General features: G+C 50.0%; 1 protein-coding gene across 1 annotated transcript in view; it reads right to left on the bottom strand.

The window, feature by feature from the left end:
• Positions 1-15,982, bottom strand: part of DAP (death associated protein) — a 66,845-nt gene extending 50,863 nt beyond the window's left edge. The window contains exons 1-2 of the mRNA XM_070357716.1: positions 15,772-15,982; positions 471-567 (exon numbers count right to left, since the gene is read on the bottom strand). Of these exons, the coding sequence (XP_070213817.1) occupies positions 471-567; positions 15,772-15,826 (152 nt within the window). The 5' untranslated portion in view covers positions 15,827-15,982. The remainder of the gene's footprint in view (positions 1-470; positions 568-15,771) is intronic.
• Positions 15,983-18,121: the final 2,139 nt, after the last annotated feature.

Raw genomic sequence — 18,121 nt, 5'->3', positions numbered from 1 at the left:
GAAGGTGAGCTGTTGGGGACCCAGGGATCTGGGGGCAAAGACGTCATTTAAGGGTACTCAGTTACTCATCAGGGTGTGGCCTCAATGATTTAAGGTTTGGCTGAAACTGGCAAAGCTCTAACGCTTGTGAACACTATTTAAATCAGTGGTTCTCTGCCCTGACAGCCCAGAGACTCAATCAGAACAGCATTTTCAAAGGTCTGTGGGTGATTTCAATGTGGTGGTGGAGGGCTTCTGCCCAAAGACGGATGAATCCACTTAGATTTATTCGGGGCAAGAGAAGAAGGCGTGCTCCAGCTGTCCTGTTTCTCCTCTGTCTGGGGGACAGAACCCCCTCCTCACTGAGCAGGAGAGGAAAAGCTCACAGCACAGGGCCCCAGGAGCTCAGGGTTTATCAGAAGCAAGCAGCAGAGAACAAACGTTAATGTTTAACCGAATAAGGGTGACTTGTGAATCCAGAACTTTCCTACCTGGGGCTTTCCCACTCCTGGTCGTCCTTGTCCTTCTCTTCTTTGGTGTCTCCAGAATGCGGGTGTTTCTGCACAATTCGCATCCCACCAGCTTTCACTGAAATGAAGACGAAGGTGTGTGATCAGTGTGGACATGCAACCACCAGATGGCAGGGGAGCTACTCAAAGGTGTGTGGCTGTCCTGTGGCCCCAAGTCCAGGCCGGCTGGCAGTGACAGCTATTAATCATGGAGAATAGTGCTATTATTGCAGTTCTTGAGTCACTAAGTCACAGCTGACTCTTTGCAGTTCTGTGGACTGTAGCTCACCAGGCTCCTCTGTCCATGGGATTGTCCAGGCAAGAATACTGGAGTGGGTTGCCATTTCCTTCTCCAGGGGATCCTCCCAACCCAGGGACTGAACCGTGTTGAAGCCCCAGTACTGTTGTGGGAGATTTAGTATGATAGGATGCTCAACACTGTCTCGTGCTCTGGAGCCACTTAGAAAGTTTCCAAGGCTCATCTGTGTGTCTGGTCTCCTTTCAAGTTGGTTAAGAGCAGTGGTGGTACCAGAGTACAAACCACGTGGAGAAAGCGGCCGCTGGCTTTTAGGTTTTGTTCGGTTTTGTGAGGCAGCAGCGGCCACTCCATCCCTGCCTGTGACATTCTCTCAAATGCCGATGGTGCTCTGATGGGGATACAGCCACAGGCGACACAGGACATCGGCCATGTCACAGCACAAAGCCCGCTCTGGTTACGGCCTTTCCCAGACTGTGCTGTGAAACCCTGGGGTTGGCAGAAGTTAAGTTCGTTTTTAAAAAACAGCCTTATTGACATATAATTCACATACGATGTGGTCCCCCTAGTTAGAGTGTACAGTTCAGCAGTTTTGTGTATATTCAGAGTCACACCACTGTGGCCACAATCATTGTCAAACAATATCATCACCCTCAACAGAAACCCATCAAGGGTCCCTCTCCAACCCCTCCTCTCCCCTCAGCTCCTAGCAACCAGTCACCTGCACTGGCCTATTCCGGACATCTGACAAATGGATTCGTAAAATACGCTGCCTTTGGTGACAAGATTTTTCTCTTAACATCATGCTTCCAAGGTTTACCCATGTTGTAGCATGTGTCAGTACTTCCTTCCTTTTTTCTTGTAAAGACTTTTTTTTTTTGGATGTGGACCATTTTCAAAGTTTGTATTGGATTTGTTACAACACTGTCTTGGTTCTCTCTTGGCCTTTTGACCTCGAGAAATGTGGGATCCCAGTTCCCCAACCAGGGATGGAACCCACACATCCTGAATTTAGAAGATAAAGTCCCAACCACTGGACCGACAGGGAAGTCCCTTCATTCTTTTTCATGGCTGAATAATACACCACTGCATGGATAGCCCACACTTTAAGATGCACTCATCTGTGCACGGCCATGTGTGCTTTTTCCATTTTGGCTACTGCGAATAAAGCCATTATGAACGACTGTGTATGCACAAGTTTTGTGTGGCCACACGGACTTATACCCTTATTTCCTTGGTACATATGTAGGAGTGGAATAGTTGAGTGACATAGTAATCCCATATTCACTCTCTTGAAAGATCTTCAAATGCTTTCCAAAGCCATGGCACTGTTTTACACTCCAACCAGTGGAGGTTCCAATTTCTCCACATGCTTACCAACACTTGCTATTGCATTTCTTTGTAAATATAGTTGTTCTAGTAGGTGTGGTATCTTATTATAGTTTTACTTGTATCTCCTTAATAATTAATACGTTAATGCTGTTTTGCAAGAGAAAAAGCAGCAATAAAAACGGAGATTCTAGGATCTAGTAAGTGTGGAAAGAGCTAGGTTGAACAAACTAAGTGGGTTTCCTCAAGACAGATATTCTGCCTTTAGCATGCACTGTAAGCTTTACGTGGGCACAGAGTGTGCAGTCTTTCCCAAGTGTATTTCACCACAGAATGTCCCTCCTTCCCCAGTAATGCTGGTTATCATCCTTTCGGACTCCTGTATTCCACGGGATAAAGTTTGGAAATGCTGGCCTTATATGAATAGCCAGTGTCACACAGCAGTTGACAGCGTTGTGTTTTAGAGTCAGCAGGTCCCTCCATGTCCTCAGCTACATGTTCTCATAGTCGTCAGCTGCTCAAAGTCTCAATGCTTCATCTCCAGAAAGGGGTTAAGAGCCATGTCCTAAATTGGAGGAGTTTAGATGAGAAGAGAAGCTGTAAGTCCTAACTCCCAAAGTGATGCTGTTTGGAGGTGGGGCTTTGGAAAGTGCTTAGGTCATCAGGCTTCCCTGGTGGTTCAGATGGTAAAGAATCCACCTTTGTTGCAAGAGACCATTCAGTCCCTGAGTTGGGACGATCCCCTGGAGAAGAGAACAGCTACCCACTCCAGCATTCTTGCCTGGAGAATTCCATGGACAGAGGAGCCTGGCAGGCTACAGTCCATGGGGTCGCAAAGAGTCAGACATGAATGAGTGGCTTTCACTTTTTTCCTTCCTTTTCACTTAGGTCATAAGGGTGGAGCCCTCATGAACAGGATTAGCGCGCTCCTAAAGAGACCCCTGAGAGCTCCCTCACCCTTTCTGCCAGGGAGGACAGAGAATATAGTTGTCTGTGAACCAGGACATCACCAGACATTGAATCTGCTGTTGGCCTGACCCTGGACTTCCAGCCTCCAGAATGTCCTTTGTTTATAGCCACCAGTCGATGGTATTCAGTTGTAGCAGCCCAAACAGACTAAGACAGAGGTGCACGGCAGCTTCCCAGCACTTAATGGAAAGCAGACTTTGCTAACTGAGCTCACTGTCCAGGGTTCGTATGTGGGGCTCCCAGCACTACCCACCCCCCAACCTACCCACAGCCCTCCCCCTCTGCCCCAGGACAGCCACTCCACGTTCTGTCACAGCCCTGCTTCGATCACAAAGCACAGCCAGCTGGTCAGGCCACTTCTTCCAGTGTTTCAAATTAAGTTGTTCTTGCTGTTCAGTTGCTGAGTCTCATCTGACTCTTTGTGACCCCATGGACTACAGCATGCCAGGCTTCCCTGTCCTTCACTATCTCCTGAAGTTTGCTCAAACTCATGTCCATTGAGTTGGTACAGCCAAATTTAAGTTGGACCCTGCTGATGACAGCTCAGGACTGCTTTCTTTGTGATGCTGCAAACAGGAAGGAGAATGTGAGACACCTTGAGGCTTATACACTTGAGGTTTATTAGTTTTCAATTTCCCTGGGAGAACTCAGAAAGCTGCTGGTGGCTGCAGCACGGCCAGTGGTACCCAGAGGCACTCGCTCAGAGGAAGGTAAAGCAGAGGCATGAGAAATAAAAGACTGCATTTAATGACACGTCTGCTGGCCTAGGTTTGGGACGAGATTCTCCCTGCTGCCACCACACTTCTTTTCAGTGTGGATATTCCATTTGTTAAGAAAGAAGTATAATCCTGTCCAGTAATTCTCTCAAAAATCTGATTTTATCCTGAAATTTTTTGAAGTAGGAATAATTATCCTGACTGATTTTGATTCCAATCATTTTATCTTTTCATTTCTAGAGCGTTTCCCCCCTCGAATTCATCTGGTCTTTATTTGAGAGCATTTTACTTGTTTCCCATGTTTTTGATTCTTTTATACATTTTATCATTCTAGGCATACTTGTCTTATGGTTGTATACCTAATTTTTTTAGTTTTAACTTTTGGTTGTGCTGGGTCTTAGTTGCTGCTCACAAGCTTCTCTAGTTGGGGCTGTGCACCTCTCTAGTTGTGGTTCACAAGCTTCTCACGGAGGTGACTTCTCATGTGGAGTACGGGCTCAGGAGTTGCTCTTCGCAGGTTCCAGAGCTCGGCTCAGAAGTTGTGGGGCACAGGCTCAGTCGCTCCACAGAACGTGGAATCTTCCTGGACCAGGGATCAAACCAGTGACCCCTGCGTTGGCAGGTGGGTTCCTATTCACTGTTCCACCTGGGAAGTCCTATGTAACTATTTTATCATCAGGAGTCTCACCCCCACTGTTCGTTTTTCTGAATCTGGCTCATTTAGGGGGACCGTCTTCAGTGAGCCTCTGTCTGTGGGGATCCTCCGGGGTGGTCTAGGCAGCACCCCTTGGAAAGATGCTATGCATGCTTCTGTCAAACCAAGGGTAAGGGCAGCAGAAAATCCTTTTTACATCTGATTTCTCAGGACAGGAAAGACCAAAGTGTAAATCTGAACAGACTGCCCATGTACAGGCAGATCTGCAGTTACAAATTCTCAAGGAGACTCAGTTCTCCATCTGGAGGCCAGGCTGAAACACACCAGCTTCCTCACCAACCCACTGTGCTGCTGGACACTTTCCTGCACCCTTTCTCCACGGGTTTGGCTCCTGAGCACCCAGCTTGTAGCTGGGGTCTTAAGCTAAATGAGGCTGTGTGTGTGTTGTGGAGGGGAGGTTGCCTAATTAAACATGAGTTAAAGTCGCTTCGGTCATGTCCAACTCTTTTCAACCCCATGGACTGTAGCCTGCCAGTCTCCTCTGTCTGTGGAATTCTCCAGGCCAGAATACTGGAGTGAGTAGCCGTTCCTTCTCCAGGGGATCTTCCCTACCCAGGGATCGAACCCAGGTCTCCTGCATTGCAGGCAGATTCTTTACCATCTGAGCCTCCAGGGAAGCCCAACACGACTGGTGTTCTTATCGGAAGAAGAGGAGACACCAAGTCACTTCCTGCCTCTTGGGGGCCCAAGGCTCAGACTAACCGTTCTCAATTTAGTTTCTTCTTTGGGTGTTGCTCCTAGAGATCACCCTCACTTTGGGCTAAGATTTAAAGAAGAAAAAGAAAACAAAAATACCATTTTCAGGTGGCTTCTCAAGATTTCCAGGGTTATGAAGCCTGCCAAACCTTAAGAAATGGAGACTGAAAATTCTACAATTATGTTTACGTTATTCTTTACCCACTCTCTTGAAATGTAAGATTATGAATGCTTTTGTTTGAACAATAAGGCTAGAATCGTCCCATTAAACATTAAAACAAAAAAGCATTTTCCTGCCCCACTTATCCCAATCCTATCCCATGTCCATAAGAAATGGATCAAAGGTGCTGTTATGAGTTGAACTATGACCTCCCCAAGTTCGTACATTGAAGCCCTGATCTCTGGAACTTTAGACCTGACTGGGTGTGGAGACAGGCCTCTAAAGAGGTGATTAAGGGGACCTCCCTGGTGGCCCAGTGGTTAAGAATCTGCCTTCCAAGGCAAGGGATCTGGGTTTGATCCTGGTTCAGGAACTAAGAACCCACATGCTGCAGGAAAACTAAGCCTAGGCCCCTCAACTAGAGAAAGCCCGCATGCTGCAACAAAGACCTAGTGCAGCTAAAAGAAAGAGAACTAACCAAGTGAAAAAGAGGCTGTTAGGGTGGCCCTAGGGCTTCCCAGCTGGTGCAGTGGTAAAGAATCCACCTACCAATACAGAAGACATAAGAGACGTGGGTTTGATCCCTGGGTTGGGAAGATCCCCTGGAGAGAGGAATGGCAACCCACTCCAGTATTCTTGCCTGGAGAATCCCATGGACAGAGGAGCCTGGCGGGCTACAGCCCATGGGGTCATAGAGAGTCGGACACGACTGACTTTATACTCACACACACACAGAGTCACACACTCACACACACACAGGGTGGCCCGAATCTGATAGGCCTGGTCTTTTTATCAGAAGAGGAAGAGACACCCGGGACACACGTGCACAGAGGAAAGGCTACATGAGGACACAGAGGGAAGGTGGCCATCTGCAAACCAAGGAGAGAGGCCTCAGGAGAAACTACACCTGTTGGCACCTTGATCTTGGACTCCTGGGCTCCACGACCGTGAGAAAATAAATTTCCGTTGATGGAACCACCCAGTTGGTGCTATTTTGTTATAGCAGCCTGCACAAAGTAATACAGATGCCCATTTAAAAATAATCTCTGAATCATTTCAACTTGGCAGACAAAACACCTTGACACTGTAAGTCCCGGGTGTATTCTATCAACTGGCTAAAAGTAAAAAGGGTGTGCAACTCATTACAAAAGGAACAGATGATGAATGTCAAGGTGATGTTCAAAATAATCAAGTCTTGAGAAGCTCGCAGGGAGCCTGTCCACTCCTCTCTTGAAGTAGGCACACACTCCCAGACCCACACCTCCATTTCAGCACTTCATTTAATCCAGTTTATAAAAACAATTAACTTCATCAGTCTCTCACAGTATGGGTGGTGATTAATGCTGCAATAAAGTGGCAATAATAATAACTCAAGGCTGAGACAGATTCATTTTAACTTGCATGACTGCCAAAAAATATGACAGCATATATTTATCGATTGTTTTATCACTGTCACTAGGACCCTTCATTGGTCAGAAAAACAAAGGAAGAGTTACTTCTGCAGAAATCTTTGCAGAATTATTTGCAAATGCAAGTATTTTTCTGAGACAGTAGTAAAAACCAGAACAGACTTTTGTTGTGATGGTTGTTATTCAAATGTGAGCTTCAAATGTAAAGAATAACAAGCTTCCTCTTGGTAGGAATCCTGGGCAGAAGTTAAGGTTTAGTTATGAATTCTGGGAGCCAGATCCCCAGGTTCAAGTGCCAGCTCTACATGTGTATGTGTTTGTGTGTCTGTGAGTGTCCAGGCAAGCTGCTGGCACTCTGCCTCCGGGTCCCATCTGTGAAGAAAGGGTGGCAATGCTCTACCCCCAGAGGTTTTCTGAGGACTGAAGAGGGAGCCCACATGGAACACCTCCATCAGGGCCTGACTCCCACAAATGCTCAACTCCTGGCTACTCTCATTCAGTTCAGTTGCTCAGTCGTGTTTGACTCTTTGCAACCCCATGGACTACAGCACACCAGGTTTTCCTGTCCGTCACCAACTCCTGGAGCTTGCTTAAACTCATGTCAATCCAGCTGGTGATGCCATCCAACCATCTCATCCTCTGTCATCCCCTTCTCCTCCTGCCTTCAATCTTTCCCAGCATCAGAGTCTTTTCCAATGAGTCAGCTCCTCACATCTGGTGGCCAAAGGATTGGCGTTTCAGTTTCAACATCAGTCCTTCCAATGAATATTCAGGACTGATCTCCTTTAGGATGGACTGGTTGGATCTCCTTGCAGTCCAAGGGACTCTCAAGAGTTTCTCCAACACAACAGTTCAAAAGCATCAATTCTTTGGCACTCAACTTTCTTAATGGTCCAACTCTCACATCCATACATAATTACTGGAAAAACCATAGTTTTGACTTTGCTGGCAAAGTAATATCTCTGCTTTTTAATATGCTGTCTAGGTTTGTTATTAAGCTAGTTAAGTTTGTTATTAAGGTTTGTTTTAACACTGAGCACCCAGCGCTCAGAGCCCTCTGTGTGTGTGTCCTTGGTGGCTTACCACCTCCTCCCAGTTTCCTCTGTGTGAAGTGGGGGTGGCAGGACCTGAACACCAGATCGTTGAGGGAGCCGTGCGCCCTCCATGGTGAGGGACTCCCCGCCCCAGCAGCTGACCACCTCCAGGACTGTCCTCAGCCCATCACCATCTAAGGAAGCTTTTGGAAGAGTTGAGGACCCTGGATAACCCTTCCCACTGGGTGGCCACGTGCCAGGCCCGGTTCTAACCACTGGCCAGTTACCACCCCACCCACCTCACCCTAACCCTGTGGTGCAGATCACCCCCCAACCCCAACCCCAGGAGGAGGGGAAGCCACAGCGAGCAGAGGTAGCCGGTGCCCTTAATCTCACCCCACAGGCCTTTTCCTGCTTGAACATTCCAGGAAACAGAGCATCAGTGCTCCTCAGAGAGATGCCTCCGGGCAGGTTCTAGGCCCAACCTGCCCAGGAAGAAAGTGCGTTTGATGTGGAAAGCTCTCTGTGAAGCAGCTTTTCCTGCCCACAGAGCAAAGAGGGCGGAGGAAACCTCGGCCTTTGTCAGGGGAGGAAGCAACCGAGGACAGTGCGCCCTGGGGCGGGGCAGCCCCCACCCCCCCAGGTGCAGGGGTGCCTGGCTGTGAAAGGGTCCCCAACAGACGGCTCCATCCCCTCAACAGCAGGCCAGGAAGACCCACAGAAGCAGGCCAGGCAGGGTGAAGAGGAGGGTGTCCCCAGCGGGCTTGAGACGGTAAGAGCGCCCGGAGCCAGGGAGGGGCCAGCCCCGGGGACCAGCAGGGCAGGACCCCCGAGCAGAGGCTTCCCTTTGCTCTTGCAGGGAAGCGCTATTGAAATGTGATTCAAAGGAAAGCAAACCCACCAAAAAGAAGCCAGGAAGGGCTCTGAGAATTGTTCCGGCGAGAACAAAAGGCGAGCAAACCAGAGACGCCCAAGGTGCAGATCAGGGGTGAACCAAATCCTCCCAGGTAGAGCAGCGCTGTGGCCGGAAAGCGAAGTGGGCACGAGACTGGACGGCCCTGGGATGGGGACAGTGGGTGGGACCAAGGCACAGGGAGGCGGTCATGGTCATTCTCAGCGAAGAGGAGGGGCCCCACCCGGAGAGGGGCTCCTTGGCCAGCAAAGAGGCCACGCCCAGCCAGGGAGGCTGGCGTCCTGAGCGAGGGGCGCGCCGCAAGGAGTGGGAGAAAGAGGGGCAGCGGCTCTGAGTTAAGGGGACCCCGGGAGCTCCCCAGCCCCGCGGCCACGTTCAGTCAGTCCCCACAGGGGCTTTCCACAACGGGTGATGCTTGCCCGAAAAAATGAGTCCCCGATAAATTGCTGAACTTGCACCCCTGATGGCTTCCTCTCTGAGAAAACAGAGGATGAAAGAAGGGAAACTGCTATTCTCCACTCAGAGGCGAAAGGTGTTAGGGTGGGAAGGCCCTTAACTGACACGGAGGAACCTTGCTCGCTCTCCAGAGGCGGGGTGAGGTTCAGAGACCTCGCGCGTGGGCTGGGACTAGAGAGGCCTTCGGTCTTCCACGCAGTGTGGGCTCCATCCCCCTGCGGCTGTGACCCAGAGGTCAGAGTGCCTGGTCGTTGTTCAGTTGCTCAATCCTATCCGACTCTATGGCGCCATGGACTGCAGCACACCAGGCTCCCCTGTCCTTCACTATCTCCTGGAGTTGACTCAAACTCATGTCCACTGAGTCGGTGATGCCATCCAACCATCTCATCCTCTGTTGGCTACTTCAACTCGTGGCCTCCATCAGGGTATTTCCCAGGAAGTCACCTCTTCCCATCAGGCGGCCAAAATATTGGAGTTTCAGCTTCAGTCCTTCCGATGAATATTCAGGGTTGATTTCCTTTAGGATGGACTGGTTGGATCTCCTTGCAGTCCAAGGGACTCTCAAGAGTCTTCTCCAGGGCCACAGTTCAAAAGCATCAATTCTTCGGTGCTCAGCTCGTGTGGTGACGGGGCCAAGACCTGCCAGACAGTGACTGGTCCAAAGGTGAGGAGTGGGAGAGGCAGACACAGGGGAAACTGAGTTCAGGGAGGTTGGTTTCAGAAAGCCCAGGGAAGAGCAAGATCCCTGCCTGGAGGTTCTCGGGGACAGGCAGCCCGACAGTGTTCACTGACCACAACCCCAGTCTTCCCTGCAGTGAGTGGGGCCATTTACCTGGGTCGTGGCTGATTCCAGGGAAAATAGACTGCGGTAAGCAGGGTAATGTCCCCCTCCCCACCAAGCTGGCCACACTCTAGTCCCCCACCTGTGACTATGCTTGGCAAGGAGGAATTAAAGTTGCAGATGGTACTGAGGTTGTTAATCAGCTGACCTCAAAATAAGAAGGCTATTCTAGAGTACGTGGCTGGGCAACTGTGTTCACAAGGGGAACCTGAAATGTGACACAGGAGCATCAGCGTGCCTACTGTGAGGAAGGCTGGAACAACTGTTGCGGTGGAGGAAGGGGCCGTGCACCCAGGAGCGTGGGGGCGTCTGGAAAGTGGAAGCAGCAGAAACGGGGTTCTCCCCTGGAACCGCCAGATGAACCAGCCCTGCAAATGCCTTGATGTCTGTCCAGTGAGACTCATTTTGGACTTCTCACCTCCAGAACCGTAAGACGATAGAGCGGTGCTGTTTTAAACAACAAAGTTTATCGTCCTTTGCTACAGCAGCCACGGGAAACTAACACAGTGACACCTGGCATTTGCAGGTGGCATCTCCAGGCCCCCACACCTCAGCCTGCACTCAGTCCCCTCCGAGGAGTCCACACACTGGACAGGAGGGGCCTCGCCCTCTGCATTTTTCCCCCGGTTGGAGGGCCTCCTGGGACAGAAGCAAACCTTGACTTGTTCAGCCACTGCGATTTGGACCTGTCTGTTACAACAGTGAATACAACGTAATACAGCTGATATAACTGTAACTAATACAGGACCTGATACAAAAGTGTATAGTCCCTATACAAACAAAAGAGTCTATGAAGCTGGGAAGGGGAGGCCATTCACAAGACCAAGTAAGAGTGTGCAGGCATCTTATGAATTGAACAGGACACTCACAGAAGTGAGGGGGAGGAGGCACAGGTCAGCCAAAGTCTCAGAGCACAGAGGGGAAATCTTAAACACGTCATAGAAGTGCCTGGTCCACCCCAACTGGAAGCTCTTGAAAAAAACAAAAAAATGCCGTGACTAAAAGGGTCTCTCTTTTTACTTGGCATCTCAGGAGCAAAGGCGAGCTTCCCAACTGGCACTAGTGGTAAAAAAAACCTGCCTGCCATTGCAGGAGACATAAGAGATGTGGGTTCTATCCCTGGGTCGGGAAGATCCCCTGAAGGAAGAAATGGCAACCCACTCCAGTATTCTTGCCTAGGAAACTCCATAGACAGAGGAGCCTAGCGCGTTACAGTCCACGGGGTTGCAAAGAGTCGGACATCGGACATGTCTTAGCAACAGAGCACACCCACACAGGAGCAAAGGCAGACACCTCTGTCCTGTATCTTCAAGCGCTGATCAGTGTGACTGGGTTGAGCACACTGGGGGTCATGATTAGCACACCTTTGATTTCATGGCTAATACAATAAAAACCAAATCAGTCTTGCCTTTCTAGCAACAGAGTGGCCTGGATAATACGAAACCTCCAAAGGGAGGTAATTCAGGGGAAGTGTCACCCACAACCTTTTAAATGCATCCTGAATGATCAGTAGACCAGAGAACTGAATTATTTTGAAGTTACTAAAGAAAAACAAAGTGGTCTTTTTTCCACTATAATGAATAGAATTGTGTTTGTATTTCCATTTGACTCAGTTCTAGAAGGGACATAAAGTCTACTCTTGAAAGGAAACCACACACAAGATTAGTAACACTTCAAGCCATCACGTACTAGATTTATGAGAACTTTCCTGACATACAGTCTGCGTCCCCTGGGGAAATGGGAGGGGACCAGGGTTGGCAAAACGTATGTTATGAAGAGACGTTATTCCCACCACTGCCAGAAACCCACGGAAACTGGCAGGAGTGAGTCACAGTGTGGCTTGTCACCGAGTCCCCCCTTCTGTTGGGGATCAGAGTTCTGCTATTAGATGAAACAGAACCTCACTCACTCGGTTCATCTGTTATTTACAAGAATTCCCAGAAAAGCAGCAATCTCATTTCATTTCTCCACAAATACTTGGTCGCCGAGAGCAGTGGCGAGCTCTCAAATCATGAAGACTTGGCTACTTTTACAGAGGACCCAGCCACCAGCACATCACAGGATGCCAGGCAGTGCCCACCAGCACTCAGTGGGTGGACTCTGTATTTATGCACACAGTCCCCTTCCTCCGAGTCTCTTTAGGAGCCTCATTAACCTCACGTCCGGGAAGGAGGACCTGGTGAAGAATGGAGCCCCTTTGAGAAGGGCTGCTGAGGTTCAGCAGCAGCAGCTGAGGTTCCAGGAGGCAAAGCCCCGCCCACCCCCCCACCCAGGGGAGCCACCCTGAAGTCACTGACTTGGGGGTGTCGGGAACACTCCAGAGGGCTTGGCCAGGTTTAAAAACGGCATTGTCCCCTTGATCCCAACTGCAAGGTGACTGTTCATTAGTGCCAAGCACTTAGAACTAACTGGTGAAGGGGAGCAGGCTGCCACCCCCAAAACCTGACTCTTGGGCAAGTATGATTTTGAGTTGATTTAAGAAACAGCACACAAGGAAAAGCTGGATACAGAGAAGTCACCCTTGCTGGGAACTTTTACACTCCAAAGGGAGATCTCCACGTGTAAGTATCTCTTTTTCTAACAGGAAAAGAAAGATGACTAAGTCACAGGAGAATCCTACTCTGCATAACGACCTTCCCCTGGCTTACCAGGCATTTCCTGGCTCCTTCCCACAAGGGGAACCTCCTCTCCAGGGCATGTTTTAGGGCATGTTTTATCATTAGTATTTAAGGTGGGGCTTGGGAGTCACTCATTTTTCTTGAGCATCTGCTATGCATACAGGAGAGATATATGTTATTGAACTGCTTCTTTTTCTTTATTAGTCTGTTCTTTATCATAAGGGGGATCTCAGCCAGAAACCTAGAAGAATAAAGGGAAAGTGATTTTTCTCCCCTATACCCCACACCCTAAGCATGCACACATACTAAGTTACTTAGTCCTATCCGACTCTTTGCACCCCTCTGGACCATAGCTTGTCAGGCTCCTCCATCCATGGGATTCTCCAGGCAAGAGTACAGGAGTGGGTTGCCATACCCTCCTCCAGGGGATCTTCCTGACCCAGGGATGGAACCTGCATCTCTTACGTCTCCTTCACTAGTAGGCGGGTTCTTTTCCATTAGTGCCACCCGGGAAGCACCCCACGCCCTGTAACACTCGGCAAACATGAGTTACGATTTCCATGATGCTGCTGCTGCCTAAGCTGGCTGAGAGTCCCGCTTGCACCACCAGGACACGCTGGAGACAGCTCAGCAGTGGAGGGAAGTTGTGGGCCTCGAGTGCCAGGGAGGAAGTGAGAGGCAGTAAGAGGATATGGAGAAACTCACAAGCTATTTATTAGGTATCACAGAGCCAGGCCCTGCTCATCAACGGGACCCAGGCCCAGAAGCAAGGGGCACAGGCAGACAGGTAGACGTTGTGGGGTGCAGAGAAGCGTACCTGGTTCAGAGAACAATAATGAGAAAACACAAAAGAACATGAAGAGAGTCACGGAGGAGAATTTTATTGTTTTTGATTGCAGACTTAGGCACAAGATTTTATCATCCAACTTAAGCACTTAATGAAAGTGTTCCCAATGTTTCAAGGCTGTTATTTTGACTTAGGAACTGGGTTCTGGGCTATCCGTGATGATTACCCTTTATTACAGTAGATGCTTTTTTTTCTTTTAACATTCACTCTGCAGAACTGTCTGTTCTCTGGTCATGCTGGAGTAAACAAGACCACCCAGACCTTTCTGCCAGAAAAGGCTTCCACGCAGAGGTCTCTGTGCGGTACTAACTGAGAGACAAGACACTGCAACCAACGAAAGGTCTCTTTCTAACCTGCACCCCTGGGCCAGAATGCCAGGCCCTTCCTCCAGCTCTGGCCAAGTGTGACCACCCTTGCGAAAGCCAGGATGACAGTGACGGCTTCCTTAGTGGCTCCTGCTGGACTGGGCTCTCAAAGCCTTAAGAGTCACTAACCTGAAGTCACTGGAGGAGTTTACCTGAGGCACTGACTGTCCCTGGGCTCCAATCCTATACATGGTGACATTAAGCGCAGAAAGGAAGCTCTGCCCTGCTATCTCCTCAGGGACCATCTGGCACAAACCTCCCATTTCACAGATTAGGAAAACCGAGCCCTAGAGAAGTGACCAGCCTCAAACTCAGAACTCAAGTTCACCGCTATGCCAGCACAAATACATTGGCTCCCTTCTCCTTGGACATAAATAAGATACTTAATTCGTGATTCACACAGCTTAGCTGTTTACAATTCAGAGAAAACTCAGAGTCCTTTGTGAAATTTCTCCCAGGGAGTTAATAGCAACAGTTTACTCCTCCGATCTTAAAGATCTCCATATGGCTGTCTCTGTATGCAATTACTGCCACTTTGCTTTGGTATCGTCCCAACACGGACATTCTACTGCTACTCACTCCCTGGGGACAGGGGAGCCCCAGGCAGACTGCGGCTGTGTGGCTGAGGGTCACCAGTGTAAACGAAGGTGTTCCCTCCTGCCTGGCTGCCCAGGTCATCAGGCAGCTGGGCAAGAACCCGCAGTGGTAGGACTTATAGGCCAGAGTTATCATGAAAGGAAACGCTTTGAAGTTCTTTTTTAACTTAAAACTAATTCAACACAGAGGTCCCCAAAATCTATTTTCCATTACAGTGGAACTGTTTTCTACAATCCCATGCCTCTCACACCCCCACCCCCATGCATCGGTTAGCCATTTTTCTTTCCTGGTGCCTGTCTTGCTGTTGAGAGCTTGTTTCACTAATGAAAAGTATGACCTACGCTGGAATGCAACATATGTTAAGGAACTGCTATATTCACTGTGGAGACAAAGAATTAGTAGAGACAAAGAATTAGTGCCCTATGGTGGGGACGGCAGGCAGAAATTGGGGAAATCTTTCCTTCAACAAGAAGATGGCATAAATGTTCCACAGAAAGCAGCCATGTTTGGCTCAGGCCTCTGTTACTAGCAGACTGAATTGATACTCTTCACTGACGTGTGGAATGAAGACCCTAAAAACCCCACACGCCGAAGCCACTGGGAGTCAGTCACCTCTGATTCCCTTAGTGCCCGTCCATATGGATTGATGGTCATTTCAAAGGAGAGGTGAAAAAAGCAATCGACCCGTTTGGGCAGATTCGAAAGAGCAAACAGGAACTGTGCTCAAAAGGGGGAGGAGACGATATGAAAATAAAGGCTGCTCAGAGTCTCATTTTCGAAGAAAAAGACTCCAGCATTTAACTTCCTTGTCTCAGAAGTTTAGGATGTATAGAAGCAAAAAGCAGAACAAAACAAAACAAAACCACTTTTGAGGAAAAGCAGAATGAGAAAGAAACTGGAGGGCGGGAAAAAAAGTCATATTGAGTGGTTAACGAAAAAAAAAAAAAAAAAGATTTCCACTCCTTTGGTTCTTTTTTGTAATGCTGTCAGCTTACAATTAATCATCGCCAAGACGCTGAGAACTCTGTGATTTGTCATTGTTTCGGCTCCTCGTTTTCCTTTCTAAAGCATCTGTGCATTCTAAGGAAGCATTCACCGCACAAACTTCTGGGGACACATTGTTCGGCTGGGCTTCTTTCAAGTCAGTCTAATCTGCACGCAACTCCCACGGACTTGCGATGTTTTCGCGTAAAGAAAACAGGTGTCGCCCGCGCGGGGCTGAGTCTACCTCAGACCGCACGAGCGGACCGGCGGGCCGCCGCCTCCCCGCCCGGCGCCCCGCGTGCCCCGCGCCCCATGCCCGCGGGTTCGAGCCCGCCCTCCGGACCCGCGAGAGGAGAGAAAGTGGGAATGCGTCCGTACCGGCGGGCGGATGTCCAGCTTTCGTCTCCAGCTTCCCCTCGGGAGGCGAAGACATGGTGCGAAGCCGGTTTCGGACGGACTTAGGCGGCGGCGGGCTCGGGCGGCCAGGAGGGAAGCGCGCCGACAGCGAGAAGCGCGCGCGTTGCGCTCCGGGGTCGCGCACAGGCTAGCTGACCGCGGCCGCCGGGAGGGGGCGCGGCCGGCGCGCGCCGACGTGGCACGGTCCCGCCCACCCGCGGCTGCGCAGTGGCGTCACCGCGCTCTCCCAGCCCAGCCCCGCCCCGCCGGCCCCCGCGCGCGCCCCGTAGACTGAGCATGCGCAGTCCTTAGCGCCACGTAGGACGCCAAGGCTTGAAGCTGAGGAGGAAGAAGGGGGCGTGGGGAGGGCTGGGCGTCAGTAGACGCTGGCTATGCTGGCGAGGCAGGAGCGGGAGACTGGATGAGCGTAGTCCAGCGGGAGGGTGTCACCCACGTGGGCGGTGGTCCGCTAACCCGCCAGAAGGACTGTGACCGTGGTGGGGAAGCTGAGCCTCCAGAGCGGGGCCCCCAGGCTGGTGGTGCGTGTCGTCGTCGGGGAACCGGCCGGTCTGCCACGTCGTCCAACTCACATCTGGAGCCGCAGTTAGGAAATGAGACACCAACGGGGACCGACCAGGGGTACGAGAATAGCCCGGATTTATTGAAGTTCAGTTAAGTCACTCAGCCGTGTCCAACTCCTTGCGACCCCATGGACTGCAGCACGCCAGGCCTCCCTGTCCATCACCAACTCCCAGAGTTTACTCAAATTCATGTCCATTGAGTCGGTGATGCCGTCCAACCACCTCATCCTCTCTCGTCCCCTTCTCCTGCCTTCAATCTTTCCCAATATCAGGGTCTTTTCAAATGAGTCAGTTCTTCCCATCAGGGGGCCAAAGTATTGGGAGTTCCAGCATCAGCAGCAGTCCTTCCAATGAATATTCAGGGCTGATTTCCTTTAAGGATGGACTGGTTGGATCTCTTTGCAGTCCAAGGAACTCTGAAGAGTCTTCTCCAACACCACAGTTCAAAAGCATCAATTTTAGGTGCTCAGCTTTCTCTATAGTCTAATTCTCACATCCATACATGACTACTGAAAAAACCATAGCTTTGACTAGGACCTTTGTTGGCAAAGTAATGTCTCTGCTTTTTTAATATGCTGTCTAGGTTGGTCATAACTTTTCTTCCAAGGTGTAAGCGTCTTTTAATTTCATGGCTGCAGGATTTATTGAAAAGATGCTAGAAACAGGACATTCGGGGGTGTCCCCCACCCCCGAAAGAAGATGAGGCAGTGCTGTGAAGCCTGGAAACCTGGATAAAGGTTTTGGAAGGTTGTGCGTTTGTGCCAAGATGATGGCTTTGCAATGGGTCTTGATTCTGCCCAAAGCTGAGTTGGTCTCGTACTCTGGATCACGTCCTTCTCACCTTCTCAAGCACTTTGCCACGACTCGTATCCTCTCCTGCACAGTCAATCCCACTGTACTGTTAGTATCCACACATGTCATGTGGTTTTGAAATGGAAACACCGCGATCTCTCTCGGCCGTATGTCTAGCTTTGACAGCACAGCTGCTTGAAGACCACCTCACCCACTCTCACTCCTCAACCCAGTCCAATCCATCTGTTTGTCATCCAGCTCCACAGAGGCTGCCACCCACCAGGAAGGTCCATTTATCAACGTCACTCATGTCCTCTCTGCTGCCCAGTCCAGTGGTCACTCTTCAGCTCTCATCCTCATTGACTTCTGGGCAGCACTTGACCTCGCTGACTGTGCCCCTCTTCGTTAACTGACATCAGGCTTCGCTATCACTGCCTTGATATCCAGGGTTTGGACTGGATACCTGCTGCTAATTCTCAGTGGTGTTGGTTGGCTCCTCTTGTAGGTTTCTAAACACTTGAGAATCCCAAGGCTCAACACCAACCCTTTTCTCCGCCTTGCCTTGGCTTCCTTGGCCCATGAGGCCCATTATCTGTGTGCCTGTGGGTCACAAATCTGCAAACCTGTCTTTCTACACCTGTCCCTCCACTAAGTGCCAGGCTCACATTCCACTGCTCCCTCAGCCTCCCTAACTGGAGGTCTCACCCAGTGCTGCCCAGCTCTTTGCTTCAGGGCACGTGTAGAAATGCACACACTACGGGTGGATCTGGAACTATTCCCCCCATTTCAGTGGCACTACTAGCAAGAGAGCTGTTGGCCAGGCAGCAGTCATGATGTAGTTGTCATTGTCTTGCATTCACATCCAAACTTGCAGACAGGTGTCAGCAGCTTAGAAGAAAATCCGAAATCAATAGTGGGACACTTTGAAGAGATGCTCCATCACCAACACTATTGATAGA

Source organism: Bos mutus, chromosome 20 (genome assembly GCF_027580195.1).
Source record: "Bos mutus isolate GX-2022 chromosome 20, NWIPB_WYAK_1.1, whole genome shotgun sequence".
NCBI classification, from domain to species: domain Eukaryota; kingdom Metazoa; phylum Chordata; class Mammalia; order Artiodactyla; family Bovidae; genus Bos; species Bos mutus.
Note: the sequence above shows the minus strand (reverse complement) of the source record. Positions and strands in the feature narration are given on the sequence as shown.